The sequence below is a fragment of the Adiantum capillus-veneris genome, chromosome 1 (assembly GCF_014529385.1).
Source record: "Adiantum capillus-veneris isolate H3 chromosome 1, ASM1452938v2, whole genome shotgun sequence".
NCBI lineage: Eukaryota > Viridiplantae > Streptophyta > Polypodiopsida > Polypodiales > Pteridaceae > Adiantum > Adiantum capillus-veneris.
The window spans coordinates 89,675,770-89,690,904 of record NC_140931.1 but is presented as its reverse complement, the minus strand read 5'-3'; the positions used below and the strand labels follow the sequence as shown (position 1 = coordinate 89,690,904).

The 15,135-nt window shown below is 44.4% G+C and overlaps 1 protein-coding gene across 1 annotated transcript; it reads left to right on the top strand.

Annotated features, from left to right (window-relative positions):
- Window positions 1–946: 946 nt before the first annotated feature.
- Window positions 947–6,151, top strand: LOC147465162 (uncharacterized). Its single transcript, XM_086518574.1, has 4 exons — window positions 947–1,769; window positions 2,162–3,786; window positions 3,951–4,028; window positions 4,407–6,151. Exons 1-4 carry the CDS (start codon window positions 1,582–1,584, stop codon window positions 5,537–5,539), a joined length of 3,024 nt encoding a protein of 1,007 aa, XP_086374700.1. The 5' UTR covers window positions 947–1,581; the 3' UTR covers window positions 5,540–6,151.
- Window positions 6,152–15,135: the final 8,984 nt, after the last annotated feature.

Genomic DNA, 15,135 nt, shown 5'->3' with positions numbered 1-15,135 from the left:
GGGGGGGGGGGGGGGGGGGGTTCTGGTGAGACCAAATCAACTCAAGATGCAAGCCCCTAGGAGAGGGCTTTCATGGCGAATCGGTCTAGATGCCCACATAGATGCTCTAATGTTGAAAACAAACTATGGGGAATAACTCATCGATGAGGTGAGCTGATCCAATATCCAAGGAGTTGATGCTTTGATACTATGTGATAGTAGGAAGGTGCGAGAGAGAGAGAGAGAGAGAGAGAGAGAGAGAGAGAGAGAGAGAGAGAGTTCCCATTGCATGTATGACAAATAAAGGTGCTACTTGGGCCAACACGCCAAGAAACAATGTCTTATGGGCCTTGCCTCACTGTGGTATAATGATAACTCCTGCTTCTCCACCCTCTCAAGCTCACACGAGCTTGAGGAGTTCGATGAAAGATCGGGTCAACCAATGGCTATTAGAGCTACTTGGGGGGGGGGAGGTGAAATACAAGCCGAGGGGCTGCATCCTTCCTCCATCGAGAGAGGAGGGGCTAGTGATATGGGGGTGGGTCTATAAGCCAACTCGATACACACTTCTTTCTTCTTTGTTGCCTCCGGCCCTCCTAAGTAGAAACACATTGCTATCAATCCATCACGCATATTACAGACATGTTGAACCTTTGAGAAAGGTAGAGACCCAAAAGAATCCAATTGTTTACGTGCGACTTCTTAACCTAGCCTAAGTACAAACACTTTGCTATCAATCCATTACGCATATTACTAAAACTGTTGAGCCTTTGAGAAACACAGAGACCCGAAAGAATCTACTCGCTCGTGTGCAATAGTGCAGCTATGCGGCAAGATAACATTAAATTGGTTCAAAACTTCAAACTACAACTCTTCCTTTGGTCTTTTAGGGTCAAAGCAATCAGACAGCATGTCCTCTGGCTGCTGGCACTTGCACAAAACAGGTGCAATTCAAATTTTGAAGTGGGGGATCTGAAAGTATGTTCTCACTAAAGACGGCTTGGTCTTCTCCTCCAATGGCACATTCTCTCTCTTACCCACATCCTCTCTCTTGCACTCTCTGCAGAAGAGGTTGAATTTTTGAAGATCCACTACCGCTCTGAGCTTCAGCGCCATCGCCCGCCCCTCTGTGGGTTTTCCACCCTGCACGACCCGATTCTACCCGGCTCTTTTCCCGTGGTTTCTTCGTCTTCCGTCTCGACTGCCCTCTTCGGCTCTAACCCTAGTTTCGTTTGATCTGCGTGATATTGTGAGTACTACGCCCTCACCTGTTCAAATTCCTCGTTTGAGCCCGGCCCCGGGCTTTCTCCCATGCTCGTTCACACGCAGACGCCCCTTCAAAACCCTCGTTCACTTGCGCATAAGAAGGGTTTTCTACAGAATCGACCTGGGCTACCTTCTTCGGACATATGCTATTTGAATGTTTGGAAGGAGTTACAACACGCATGTCATGGAAATCCTAGAATGACAGAGCTGCACAGATGGATTCAACAGGTCGCAGGTATTAGGGTTCTGCAGCGTAAGAGGAGGAGAAAGTGTGGTTTGATTTAACAGGCTCAAAAGGAAAGCTTTTTGTGAGATAACGCAGTGGCTTAGGAGAGTATGGATGGATCAAGTGAAGCAAACCCTTACATTGACAGCTCTGTTGGTGCCCTTGTCTGGGTCAGAAGAAGAAATGGCTCTTGGTGGCCTGGCCGCATTCTGGGACCTGAGGAGCTTCCTGGTTCACATTTGTTGTCACCAAGGACAGGAACCCCTGTCAAGCTCTTGGGCCGTGAGGATGGCAGTGTGTAAGTGTTATTGATCTATCTCACTCTGTTGTGCTCTTTCGGAGTCCTACTTTTCAAGGGTTACATGCATGCACACACCCTGACATAGTTTGTGCGCATGTTGAGTGTCAGATATTATGTGGTAAATGCACATTTTTGTAAAGCAAAGCCATGTCATACTCTTTGATTATGTCATGGCCATCGATAGTTTCAGAACACATTATAGAGCAAATGTTTAAGCACAGAAAAACAGAGTGTCGGTGGTATCTCATGTGCCATTAGCATGTAGTGATAGTATTTAACTCAAAATCGACATGCCTGGGTGCATTGGTTTATGGAAGTTTTCCTAGTTGTGGAATGATTTCTCTTCTTTTTGCATTATGATTCATTCTATGACATTGTGACATGATCAGGGATTGGTACAACATTGAGAAATCGAGGCGGGTTAAGGCTTTTCGTTGTGGAGATTTTGATGAATGCATTGAAAGGGCCAAGTCCTTGGCAAGTGTACTCACCAAAAAGAGGGAGAAGTATGCTAGAAGGGAAGATGCAATACTTCATGCATTGGAGCTGGAGAAAAAGCACATTGAGCAGAACTACCTGTTAGAACGAAGTTTCTCTGTTGATCGAGCTTATAAACATCTGCCGAGCTTTGCGGATGATGACATGGTTTTGGATGACGACATGGATGGTATGGCAAATCATTCAGACTTCCAGAGCGACTTTATGGATCCAGAGTCCTCTGCTGATGCAACTCAAGCAAGCTTGGATAGCCTTTTCAGCTTGCAAGGAGATAAGAAGTTTCTCGATGCAGATTGGGAAGATGATATCACAGACACACTTCCTCGCATGAGAGGTTTACAAGATTTTGGCCTTAAGATAGCTCCATCAAAGGAAAGAAAGCCAAACTGGAGTGCTGCATATGAGCAGAATCCACATGTTTCCTTTACAGATGATGAGCAGAAAATGGCAAGTTGCATCACCAGAAGTACGGCTACTTGTCCAGCACCTATCAGCACCAAGACTTCTTGCACTGTAGGTGCTGTCTCAAAGAGAAAGAGATCTGCTCAAGCGGGATATATAGAGGATGAAAACTCTTTCAAGAAGCGGGATCGACGAAAGCAAATGAACTCTGTTCTGGAGAGTAGTGTCAAAATGGCAGATGGTGTTGTCGACTTGGGATCTAAGGCTGCAGCTCCATACTTTGTTCCAAGTGTGGGTAGGAATTGTAGTAATCTTTTGCAGCCCAAGCAGGAGAACAATGCAGTAATGCTTGGAAATGCTTTTCAGGGATCTTCTGAATTGAAGCCCTTGACATCTGTATGTGGGCAAGAATTCTGGCCAGCCTCTCAGATTGATCCGAGGCCCAGACATGAACTGCTTGACTCTTCTCCGGTGATGGACAAAGCGTGTTCGAGCTTCTCTGATCACGTGAAATCAAATTGCTGTGATGGGCGGCAGTATCTTTATGCCGATTCACAGATGGATTCCACCGCTTTGGCAGGACCAGTGTTTCCTGATCCCTTTCTTCAAGGAGTGCCTGGATCCAGATCTTCAATGTTCCCAAGATCTGTGTATCCAGGCTCTTTTGGTGGTGTAAATGATAATGGTTTTCAGAAGGCAGGATCTCTTGCTGCACCCGAGAACATATGTAGCGCACTATCAAACTTTCCAGTATGGCCTTATTACGGAGGCCCTAGGGAGGTGCTTTTTGAGAAGTTTGGGCACGAAATGGGTTTAAGAGGGCATGTCGCAAGCAGCAGGACAGTTGGTTTTCCAGATTATTCATTTGAGAGCACTGTCCCAAATACCACTGTACCCATGTACCCTCTGTATAATAATCCTTTAGAGGACAATTCTACGTTTGCCAAGAACAATGCAGGTGACAGAGATAGTTCCTTGCTTCTTGCTAAAGGTATTATGAAGGCTGATATCCTCAAGGTATCTCTTAAGTCTCCTAAACAATGTCTGTCAGCTGTTGCCGATGGAGATGAAGCAACAGATGAAGATGAAGCTGATTCCTTCCAGCCCCCTCAAGGTATGAATTTGATGAAAGCAGTATTATTTCAAAACATTCTATTTTCAAATGAGTGGTAATTTGCACATGTGGTTGGGGTGTATATGACATTGCTTTAATGAGAAAAAGGGTAAAGGATTAAGATTGTCTATTGGGTCTTAAACAAATATTGACATTTATTGCAGATCCTTCTGTTGGTTCTCCCAAAGCTATCGGATCTCGAGATGCACATTGCTTGATAAAGCCCAAGCATGCTTCTGATGGTAAGTGTTACTTTTTAAGTCTGTGCTTATGAGCTGCATGCCTTTGTTATTCTTTTAAAGTTGCTAAGTTCATAGTTGGAGTGTCTATTTGAAGTATGAGGGGAAAACATGTTTTGTCGAACTGGTATTGATATCTACATCATAGGTAACTGGGATTGGCAACTCTTTGTTCAACTTTGCATTCTGATCACTTTTCTTGATTTGTTCATAATAACTTTAGGTGTTTTAGAGCTCTGTTTTTATAGAGGATGTGGCTTTGAGAGTGAGCTTAATTTGTGGATCTGTAACTGTTTTGCATTTAGGTAGTGTATGCCTATTAAGAACGTTGGTTGTTTGTTTCCAAACTTAATTAATTTGATGTCTATCAAAACTGTGCAGGTTTTTGTGATATAATGGGATATCATGAGATAAAAAGCAGAACAACGAGGAATGGGTTTGTTAGTACAGATGGGTTATGGAATGGAAGACAGGATGATGATACTGACATTCATGGCTACATGAGCCGGAGTAGGGTATCCAATGACTGTAATGGTCTTCCACTTGGGCCATCTATGACCAAATGGCAAGCCAAAGGAAGGCGAGGGGTGCGTGCTCGCTGCAGAAATTCCTGGGTGTCTCCATCTGCAGGTATAGCACTCACAGGAATTGTGCCCACAACAGCTATTCCGGATGTGCTTGAGGAGATGCAAGAGGACTCTGAAACTGCACCTAGTGATCTTAAAGTTAAGAAGAGAAGTACTAGGGGGTTTCGGTACTCGCTCAGCTTTGATTCAAGTTCTGAGGAGGAAGAGCCATTCAAGGAAAGGCCTGGTTCCCGTCAACCAGCATACCAAGCTCATGTTGGCCGTGTGAATAGGTTTGATTCAGGGAATGTTCAGTCTTTGGATGCTATAGATGTTCACAATTCCACTTGGTTTGAGGTCCCAGTGGAAGAAGATGAGGTCAGAAATGCTTCCTGTCATGAGCACCTCCCTCTAATGTCTATGATGAGCATGCTAAAGGGGACGCCTATTGTCGGCTATGCAGTGCATGTAGAAATTGTTGAGAGAAGGTATGGAGCCAGTCAGGGCGGGGCAAGCCGCGGCCATTCTTCTGGGAATGCTGTAAGGAAGCCGCCTCTGCAGCAGCCAGTTTGGAGAACTGGTAGGCGAACTGCTATGCAGCGAGTACCACGATCGTGTGGTGGTGTTGTCTCAAGGGACTCTCAGCCAGAGAGGCACCATCAGTCCAAGCACTGCAATTCTCAAAATAGGGGGATGAGAAAGAATGGTTTTTTGGTGTGCTCGTCTGCAGAGAAGAGAAAGTCATCAAAAAAGCCAGGCTTGGTTCCTCAGAAAACAAGGATGCTATCATCCATAGCGGGTGAAAATGACACAGAGCATGATGCTACAAGGAGTGTAGGTCCGCCATTGGTGACATGCATTCCAGTAAATGTGATATTCAATCGTATCAGGGAAGTCCTATACAGGGGAGTCAATCATGGGGCTTCTGATTCGGACAATGTTTCCTAAGAAATGAGGATCTCAACAATTTTGGTATTATCAACCTATCAAGGAGTTCCTGAACAAGGTGCCTCTGAAGGCATTCAGTAATGGTCCTGCTCTGTAAGCTTTTTGTGCTGAGCAGATGGGCATTGCTGGACGTCATCTTCGGACTAGTATGCGGAGCCCCTTTCTATATGTGGGCTGGCAGTGTTTTGCGCTTTTTGCGAAGCCAAGCAACTGCGGTAGCCTCCTTGTACCCGTGTTCTTCTTGAACATTGCAACTTTGCAGCTTACCCTGACCACTCAAAAGACTGAAGGAGGTCTTTGTCGCTGAGGGCTGTTTGTGCAGTTCGGGTTGAGCCACCTGTACATAGAATGGACTGATGGTGGACTTCTCCTTCAAGGGCCTCTCTGTCAGAATAAGCAAGGGTTGTTTGCTTTAAATTGAACTTGTATACCACCACTATGTATGCATCGTGATAGCCCTTTTTTTGGCATTCTATTCTAGGAGTGCCTTGTAGAGATTGTGTTGTATAGATTGTCCTAAAGTTGTACCAGGATCGTGTCACTTCGTGTCACTTCAGAATTGGAATGTAGCCAGGAACTTCTAATTTCTCACAGAGCTTTAGGTTGAGCTCATCTAACAGCATTTTTAGAGTTTGTGCCGTTCTGTTTTTTTTTGTTTTTTTGGCCAGATATTCTTTGCATATGCACATTTGTGATAATTGTTGTCTCCTGTAAATATACATTTCAATATCACAGGCAATTGAGTGCTGAGGCAGGCTATCAAAAAGTTTCAAATGCGCTCGAATTGTTTGGTTTTCTGTAACTCCAAAAGTTAATCTATCTTCGGTTTTTCCTTGCTTTAGTTTTACTCCTTATGATGACATTGGATCTTTGGAAAATTTGCTGATAGTTTAAGTCTCCTAACTGAATATCTGAGCTTGTCACCCATCATCTTGCATATAGATGGTTCTACTCAAGGCAATTTTTCACCTGATCTTGATTTATCCATGTGTGTTATCTCAAAGAGGGGTAACAAAAACTGACTTCTTCCAGTCTCCTCAAATTTTGCCAGAAAAATCTTTGTTTCAAAGAGATGGCAAATGGCTGACCTTTTATAAGGGCAGGTCAAACTCATTATGACGCTTTTGCTATCGCATTGTCGGTTTTCAGGTAGATGCACACTTTTGATGTATGGTCCATTGTCTTGAAATCTCTAAGGAGAAATATATGGTCCACCCTATTGTTGCTCATTTTTAAATAGCGAGTCAACAAGGTGTTGGCTTGTAAGGGCAAGGTCCTAGATTTTTATATGAAAATTGATTTTCAGACCAGTGTGATTTACGTAAGAAGGTATTTGTAATTTCATCCCTATGCATGTATAGAAAGGTGTTCATATTAAAAGTTTGCAATGATGCACACATACACTGGCCTAAATCTTACTACCATAGCGGGGGAATGACTTCTTTACAAATTGCTATTTTTAATTTTTGTCATCCTATCAGACCTCTCTCTCTCTCTCTCTCTCTCTCTCTCTCTCTCTATTTTGAAGGTAGGGGAGTCTTGATTTCTCAAACAAGTGCCTTTCCTCCTCTATATACTGTGTGTGTTTGAGAGAGAGATTTTGAAGGTAGGGGAGTCTTGATTTCTCTAACAAGTGCATTTCCTCCTCTATATATTGTGTGTGTGTGTGTGAGAGAGAGAGAGAGAGAAATGAAATGAAATGTTATATTAACGTCTTCAAAAGGCCACAATGACCTATGAGACCTGAAAGTTACAAAGTGGTGGATCTGATACAAAGTCAGAGTAACAAAATAACCTAACAACAGTACAAAACAAAGATATATACTATGGGGTCCTAAGTTGGTCGATGTGAGTCGAGCAAAAAACTAAGCAGAATAATGGGCGGCTTGTTGGGATAGCCGAATCACAAGAGATCTAGCATCGGTCGTTGGCGAATCTCATCAATTTCTTCCATGGTTAGTAGTCTGACCGGGCGTCGTGTATGCTTGGCCAGCGTGCTCCGAATTTTCTGTCGTAGGCTTTGTCGATGCTGTGTAGTTCTTCGCAGTCGCGGGCGCCTGGATTTCCCCAGTTCAATCGCTCGGTCAATCAGTGTGCCTCTGGTGTGAGACGGGGGGGAGCTCTGCTGTGGGAGTGGCTCTTGCGGCTGTCCCGTGTCTGCTCTGAAGAAGTCTGTGATCCGTCTTGAGAGAGAGAGAGATCTTTCCTTCTCACACGGTGTAGATTCATGGATTATTTCCTTTTGTAAAATTGAGCTTTTATGAGTCAGAAGTACCATCGTAAAATAGAATGACCATGGAGTTTTGAGCTATTGTTTTTTGGTTTTTCTCTTACATGATGAACTGGACCGCAAGATGGATGTATTGGCTTTGTCCTTTGGGCGATTTCAGTCGTTCGTGGACGTTAATACAATTTCTTTCTTGCTCACACACTCTTTTTTGTAGTAATCCTCTCTCTCTCTCTCTCTCTCTCTCTCTCTCTCTCTCTCTCTTGTTGGGGTATAGGCGTCTGTGCCTTACCCAACCGCCCAGAGTCTGGGCGCCCACTAACTTGTATACTTTATACATAGCATAAGTGTATAGGGGGCTGCTCACTCTTTTGAGTCTCCCCACCCATATCTGTGTGTCGTGTGTCTCCTTCTCTCGCTCACTCTCCATCTATGGTGCTCCCCGATCCCCTTCAATTGGTATCAGAGCGTAGGTGCAGAGGGAACGCGTATGTGCACAGTCACGACGACAGCAGAGAGTCAGTTTCATTTCCGAAATCGCGTCCGCGCGTGCGCGCACTTTCAAGAGTGCAAACAGGGTTTCGACTTCGACATCGGCAAATTCAGCTTTCCGAGAGCGTTTTCATCAGGTATCCTATTGTTTTACCCCCCTTTCGAAGCCATTCGAGCCATCAGAAACCTCATTCGAGCTACGGATGAGGAGCTGCATTTTTCAGCCCTCTTTTGGCAGTTTATGCTGCGTTTTTGGGCCGAAACGGAGGTTTTTGACATAGCTTTCACACCCAGACTCGGATACATGCGATCCAGGAGTCTACCTTGGGGTTTTGGCACGCTCTGGACGCGCTTGTCATATCAGAATTTTAAAATTCTGAACGTTGAATTTTCTGCACCAGCAGCAGTTGTTTATTGTGTGTCGAGGATTCCACACATGGTTTGCTCTCAAATGTGAGAGTGATATTTGCTGCAACTCTTCAGGTGGGAGGATATGATGTATACCTTATGTGGTTTGATGCTCAGGGAGACTAATGTGATTGCATTTTGAGCTCGGCAATGTATGCCTTGAGCATGTTTTTTGGCAGTCACAGGTAGAGCAGATATTTGTGTACTAGATTTGCAGGTGTTTGCAATGATGTATGCAAAGTGTGGAGATTGGTGCATGCATTTGGAGTGCGGTTTGATGCGCTTTGGTTGCTCATGGTTTTGAGCGTGCAGTCAGTTTGGTTACTGGTTTTGTGGCCGTTTTATTGACGAAACTCTGGCGAAATTTTCCCAGGAGTTTTATGCGCATCATGGAGTTTTATGCGCATCATTTATGCGATCTAGGTAGAGATTGCGGGTTGCACTCAGCATTTGCGTGCGGTGTTCTCTGCAGATGGGAGATTTGTGCGTGTGTATGCATCGATACCGCACAGTGTGGGCTTGGTGATTAGCTCACGGGTTTGACAGGCGTACAATTATCTTGGCACACTCACAGGAGTGAGTATTGTGATGTATGCTTGTGTGGCTACGAGCTAGGTAGCCGGATTCGAGCACTAATGGCTTGAGGTTTTTCAGCAGGTTTCAGCTACAGGTTTACAAGTTTACAGGCAGGTTTGAGGGCTTATTTGGGTGCTGAATTTTCAGCCATTGTTTCCTCTTTGCAGGTGTCCATGTATGGCTCAGTTGTAGGCTGATTTGGGACACATTTGTGACTTGTTTATGCAGCTGTTGAAGAGCTGAATTTTGGGGCTGTTTTGGGGCTGATTTGCAGCCATATTTTATAGCCATATTTGCAGACTTTTGTTGATGCGATTCGAGCTAGTTTAGGGCTGATTTGGTTGACATTTGCTACTCATTGTTGGTTGCTCTTTTGCGAGCATTATGACTGATTTTTCATTTGACTTCCAACGTTATGGTCTGACACAGTTTGATGGTGTAGATTTTGTTGCTTGGAAGGAACATATGCTTGTTGCATTGACGGATTTGGGGCAGGATAAACCCTTGCGTGGTTTATCGGCGAAGCCCAAGTCTATGCGTGATGATGATTGGCAGAATCTTGATGAGTTAGCCATGTCTACGATTTGTTTGCATCTGGTTGAGTCTGTTTACTGGCAGGTCTCGAGGGAGACTACAACTCATGCTTTATGACAGAGTTTACATGCTATGTACGCGACATCCATGTCTACAGGAGAGTCTAGTCCCACTTCTATGTCCATGGGAGAGATTGGTCCCACACGCAAGTCTCGACGGTATAGAGACTTGACATGTTGGCATTGTGGACATAGAGGGCACATTAGGCGTCGATGTTTCAGGCGTTTGAGACAACGGAGGCGACAGATGCGTGATGCAGATTTGGGCATGACACATGCTAGTGAGATCAGTACGGTGGTTACTGAGTATGCTTGTGACGGCGATGTCACATTTACATCTAGCTTGTCTTCAGACGATCTTATGTCTATGGATTGCATATCGGATTGCACATTGTCTTCATAGTGGTTACTAGATTCAGATGTTACTTTCCATGTCACGTCGCATCGTGAGTGGTTTAGCACGTTTTCTAGTGGGAGACTTGGTTGTGTGCACATGGATGATGGTGTTGTGTATGACATTGAGGGTGCAGGAGACGTATGTTTGTGTTTACCTAGTGGTATGAGATTTACCCTGCGTCATGTGCGTTATATGCCAGATCTGAGACGGGATTTGATCTCAGTCAGACAGTTACGGGATAGTGGATGTCGGGTATCGCTGCTTGAGCGATCTTTTGCGTTGCATTTGGGTTCGCTAGTGATTGCGAGAGGTGCTAGAGTTGGCACATGGTACCCATTGCACGTAGTACTGGTGCGAGATGGTCGAGTCTCAATCTTGTTACAGCCATGCAGAGAGCGAGAGACCCGGACAGTCTCTTTTGCTCATGGGTTGCAAGGTGCTTTGCATGGAGTGCAGAGTAGTGAGCTCGTTGTGCACACAGTTGCGGCACAACTTGAGCAGTCACACAGAGAGGTGACAGAGTCAGACATGCATGCTTTGCTAGTGACTGAGCAAAGCAGAGAGTCAGTTGTGCGAGATACTTCTATGCAGGATAGACAGGTAGAGCGGTCTTGCTCTAGTGAGTCACGACAGGAGGACGTTGTGCAAGAGTCTATCCATACGGAGTTAGAGCATGAGAGCTCTAGTGAGTCACAGCAGATTGAGTGGTCATGTTTGCAGTGGATGATTGCAGAGGAGAGTGAGATGTCAGTGATTATGCAGTCATTCCTTTCTATGCTCGATAGTGAGCATGGGGATATAGTTGTGCAGGATATGTCTTCCAGCAGACACCTAGAGCAGCTGGTGTGCTCTGAGGTTGCACGACAGGTTGATGCGTCTTTTGCGGACAGTAAGGAGATGCATGTGGCTGACACGCCTTGTCAGTCAGAGTGCCTATTGCCATGGATATATATGTTGATGCATGCTCCGTAGAGCTAGCAGGGCTCGCTAGCATTGCATCGGCATTCGGTGGTCTCATGTATGAGATGCTGATCTTGAGACCGGATATCGCAGCTGTAGTGGGAGCATTTGCAGTTGGGGTTGTCAGTCATTTGTTGACTGATGATGGCATAGTGCATGAGGGAGATATGCAGGTATTGCGTACATACTTGCAGTACGTGTGCGGTACGTCTGGTGGTGTATGGACTTACACGGGAGCAGGACAGCCGGATGCACACGATCACAGCTAGCCAGTGGGCATCGGTTGAGAGCGGTTTTCTCTCGCCTTTTGTAGTCTTTAGACTAGGTTCTCTTGCTTAAAGGCACAGTCGCCTTTAAGTGGGAGGTTGTTGGGGTATAGGCGTCTGTGCCTTGCCCGACCGCCCAGAGTCTGGACGCCCACTGACTTGTATACCTTATACATAGCATAAGTGTATAGGGGGCTGCTCACTCTTTGAGTCTCCCCACCCACATCGTGTGTGTCTCTCCTTCTCTCTCTCTCACTCTCCGTCTGTGGTGCTCCCCGATCCCCTTCATCTCTCTCTCTCTCTCTCTCTCACATACACACACACTCTTATGGTTAGTTTTGGCATGATTGAAATTTCCTTAATATATATTTTTCTTGGACTATTGGCCAGGGGTGGCCTTGGTGTATTACCGGCTTGGATTGAATTTTTTTTTGGGACCTTATGGTATCTAAACCTTGGTATAAATATGGGTGGACCTTTTGCCTTGCTAGGATAAGCTTTGAACATTGGAAAAATGAAGGCTTGAATTCACTAAAAAGTGGTACCTTAATGGTACATAACCCTTCTAGTTAATAGGGGTTATGTGATTGTGGGGGGAGACACGGCTCTCCATAACTTGTCATTCTCCGCTTTAACCCATGGTGGCTTCCTCTTGGAAGGTCTGTGCTACTATTCTATCTCATCCCCCTTTCTCTTTCGCTCTCTCCCCCTTCTCTATACAAGGCGGCATTGGTAACCTCTACTTCTTAAGAATGGGCCCGCTATACTGTGCCTGTGGTAGGCTGCCACATGCTCCAATGCCCCCTCCCCCCCCCCTCTCTCTCCCCCTTCTCTCTCCGTACCTGGCGGCGCTACTGCTCCAGGCACCTAATGAGATTGGGTCCGCTTTACAACCATAAAGGAGGTGCTACCTGCTCCAAGCCCTATAAAGGTGAGCTTTTCTAGCTCACTTAGCATTGGTAGTGTATGTGTGTATTCTTGGATGTATTAGTCTGCATATTAGGACTGTATACGACCTTCCCTACTAAGAGGTAGTGTTAAGTATTGGATCTATGGCAAAGCGCAAGGAGAAGCAGGCTATTGTGGAGCTAGCCGCTCCGACTCAATCTCAGGTGGAGCCTGTAATGCTCGATGTTTGGTGCCCTATAAAAGCTTAAAAATAGGAATGAAGGTCTTCTTCACACTTGGTGAAGGAACCTGTATGGTAATGTTGACCTACTTGATTGGTGAGTAACTTCGACCTAGCGTAGATATGCACCAGTCTCATAGGCATAGTTTTTTTAATGAGGTATCCTCTTGCAATACTAGAGGTTACCTTGGGCCTTTGTTTAGGTTAAAATATGATGAGTGATGTCATTGACACTTAAGGAAGGAACCTACTTGATGAGGTGACCCTCTGATGGGTTGAAAACCTCTACCTGTTAGTTTGTGTGTTGAATAAAATGTTGCAGCAGGTATTCCGCTATTGATATGTTTCTGGGTTGGATGTCGCACTCACTATGCTTGCTCTAATATGGTCGATGTCGTCTGAGTATGGCGGTCTCTTGAAAAACTACTCAACTTGGCCGCTCTTGGTTCGAGCTTCGTGTTTGGTTGTGAGCTTACTATTCCTGCTCTATTAGGACTTTGATGTCTGAGGATCGTGTTCCCTTGGAAAGCTGCTCAATTTGGCCATATATAGTTTGAGCTACTGGGCTTTGAGCTTTCCATTCTTGCTCAATTAAGGTCTAGGGTGGATTAGGTTTGTAATCCCGTGTATTACTGATCTACTTGGACGTACATGGTTAAATATTTGGTTGGGGACTGGGTTTTATTAACTATGGCCGAATATGGTTGAGAGTATGGTTGTATAAAGGTATGTATTACGGTAGATAATGGCAATCAGCTGCCCATGGAACTATAGGTGGTTGCTTACTACATCAAGGGTATGGACCATGGTGGCTAGTTTTCCTAGTTGTGGATGATATTTGGTACCACCGAATATTCCTGTTATATGTTGCTTTGGTTTAGGATAGTATCTCTTATACCTACTACCGTATATGTGCTTCAACTCTGTCTAGGAAAGTGTAGAACTTACTTACTTACATCCTTTTTTTGTAACAAGTGACTCCAAAGTATAGATTGATTGCACGTATAAGCACTCACTAACCCTGAAAGAATAGAGGAAATTAATGCCAAAATCTGTAAAGTCAAGAAGAAACAGGGATATGTGGCGCACTTTGGGGCTAAACTGTCTCATAAAACTCGTCTCCATCCTTATCTTATGAGAGCTTGCAAAGTAAAAGGAGCTCCAAATGGGTTCTTCCTTGTAAATTATACCATCTCTAAATAATTGAGTAGCCTCACATTTTTTATTATTATTATCTTTGAAAGCATTTTAGTTGGGTGACACCTATAACATGTGGGATACTCATGCATCACCTGCATAGTGTGCCAATGCTAACTAAAATTTGTATTGTTTCGCAGTGCCCCTTCTATGTTAAAACCACCCAAGCCAAAGATTCTTAAGACCAAATATGTGTATCAACAGAAACGTTGGACTTATGAAAGGAAATCACAAACCAAGGTCGTAGATACAAATGTTTGTACCTTGATGTTTCATAAGTACATGGCTGTGTATAATGCTTCATCCCAAAACGTTTGTGGTAAATTAGCCTGTGATAGCATAGACATAATCCGCTCTTGGATGGTCCTATTCATTCGTTCCGCAAACCATTTTGTGTAGGGGTATAAGGATCTGTAAACTCGCGCTTAATTCCCCTACTTGAACAAAAGTCTGTAAACTCTTTAGAGACATATTCTCCACCATTGTCTGAGCGCAAAGCTTTCAACTTATGTGCGGACTAAGTTTCAACACTAGATAAGAACTTCTTGAAGCAAGAAAAGGTCTCATCTTTAGACTTCATGGTGTAGACCCAAACATGCCGTGTTGCATCGTCAATGAATGTAACATAATAAGACTCACCACCATGGGATTTAGAAGGCTCAGACCCACATAAATCACTGTGCACAAGCTCTAAGGGTTTTCTTTCTTTGTCAAAAGACAGTGTACGATGTGTCCGTGTTTGTTTTCCATATTGACAGTGCTCACAAAAGGGAAAATCAGAAAATGACAAAGACGGTAAGTAGCCCAAACAAGAGAGTGTCTACATTCCCTTCTTTGACATATGTCCTAACCAGCTATGCCACAAAGCAACAGTTGGCAGCTCGGTTATAGAAAGAATACTCTTTTTATCAGATACATAAAGAGGATAAAGTGAACCAACTTTAGAACCATGGGCTATAATAAGATGACCCTTCGCAACACGCCAAGACTGCTGATGAAAAGTGACTTTGTAACCAAGTCATCAAGACGTCCAACCGAAATCAGATTGCGTGTCAAGGCTGGACATGATGCACATTTTGGATGATAAACTTCACCCCATTTGCCATAACCATGGCAATATCACCTACGCCAACAACGTCACAAGAGTAACTATCACCAAGTGTAATAGAGCCAATGGTTTCCTTGTATGTAGTAAACCAATGCTTATGAGGTGTGACATGCAACGAAGCACCCAAATCAAGAATCCATGTATGGGAATAGAACTCTGCAAAGATAGAGTTTCCTGTGCATCATAAAAGACATCATTATTTTTAGTCAACATATTAATGTCTTGAGCATTACTGTCATTCTG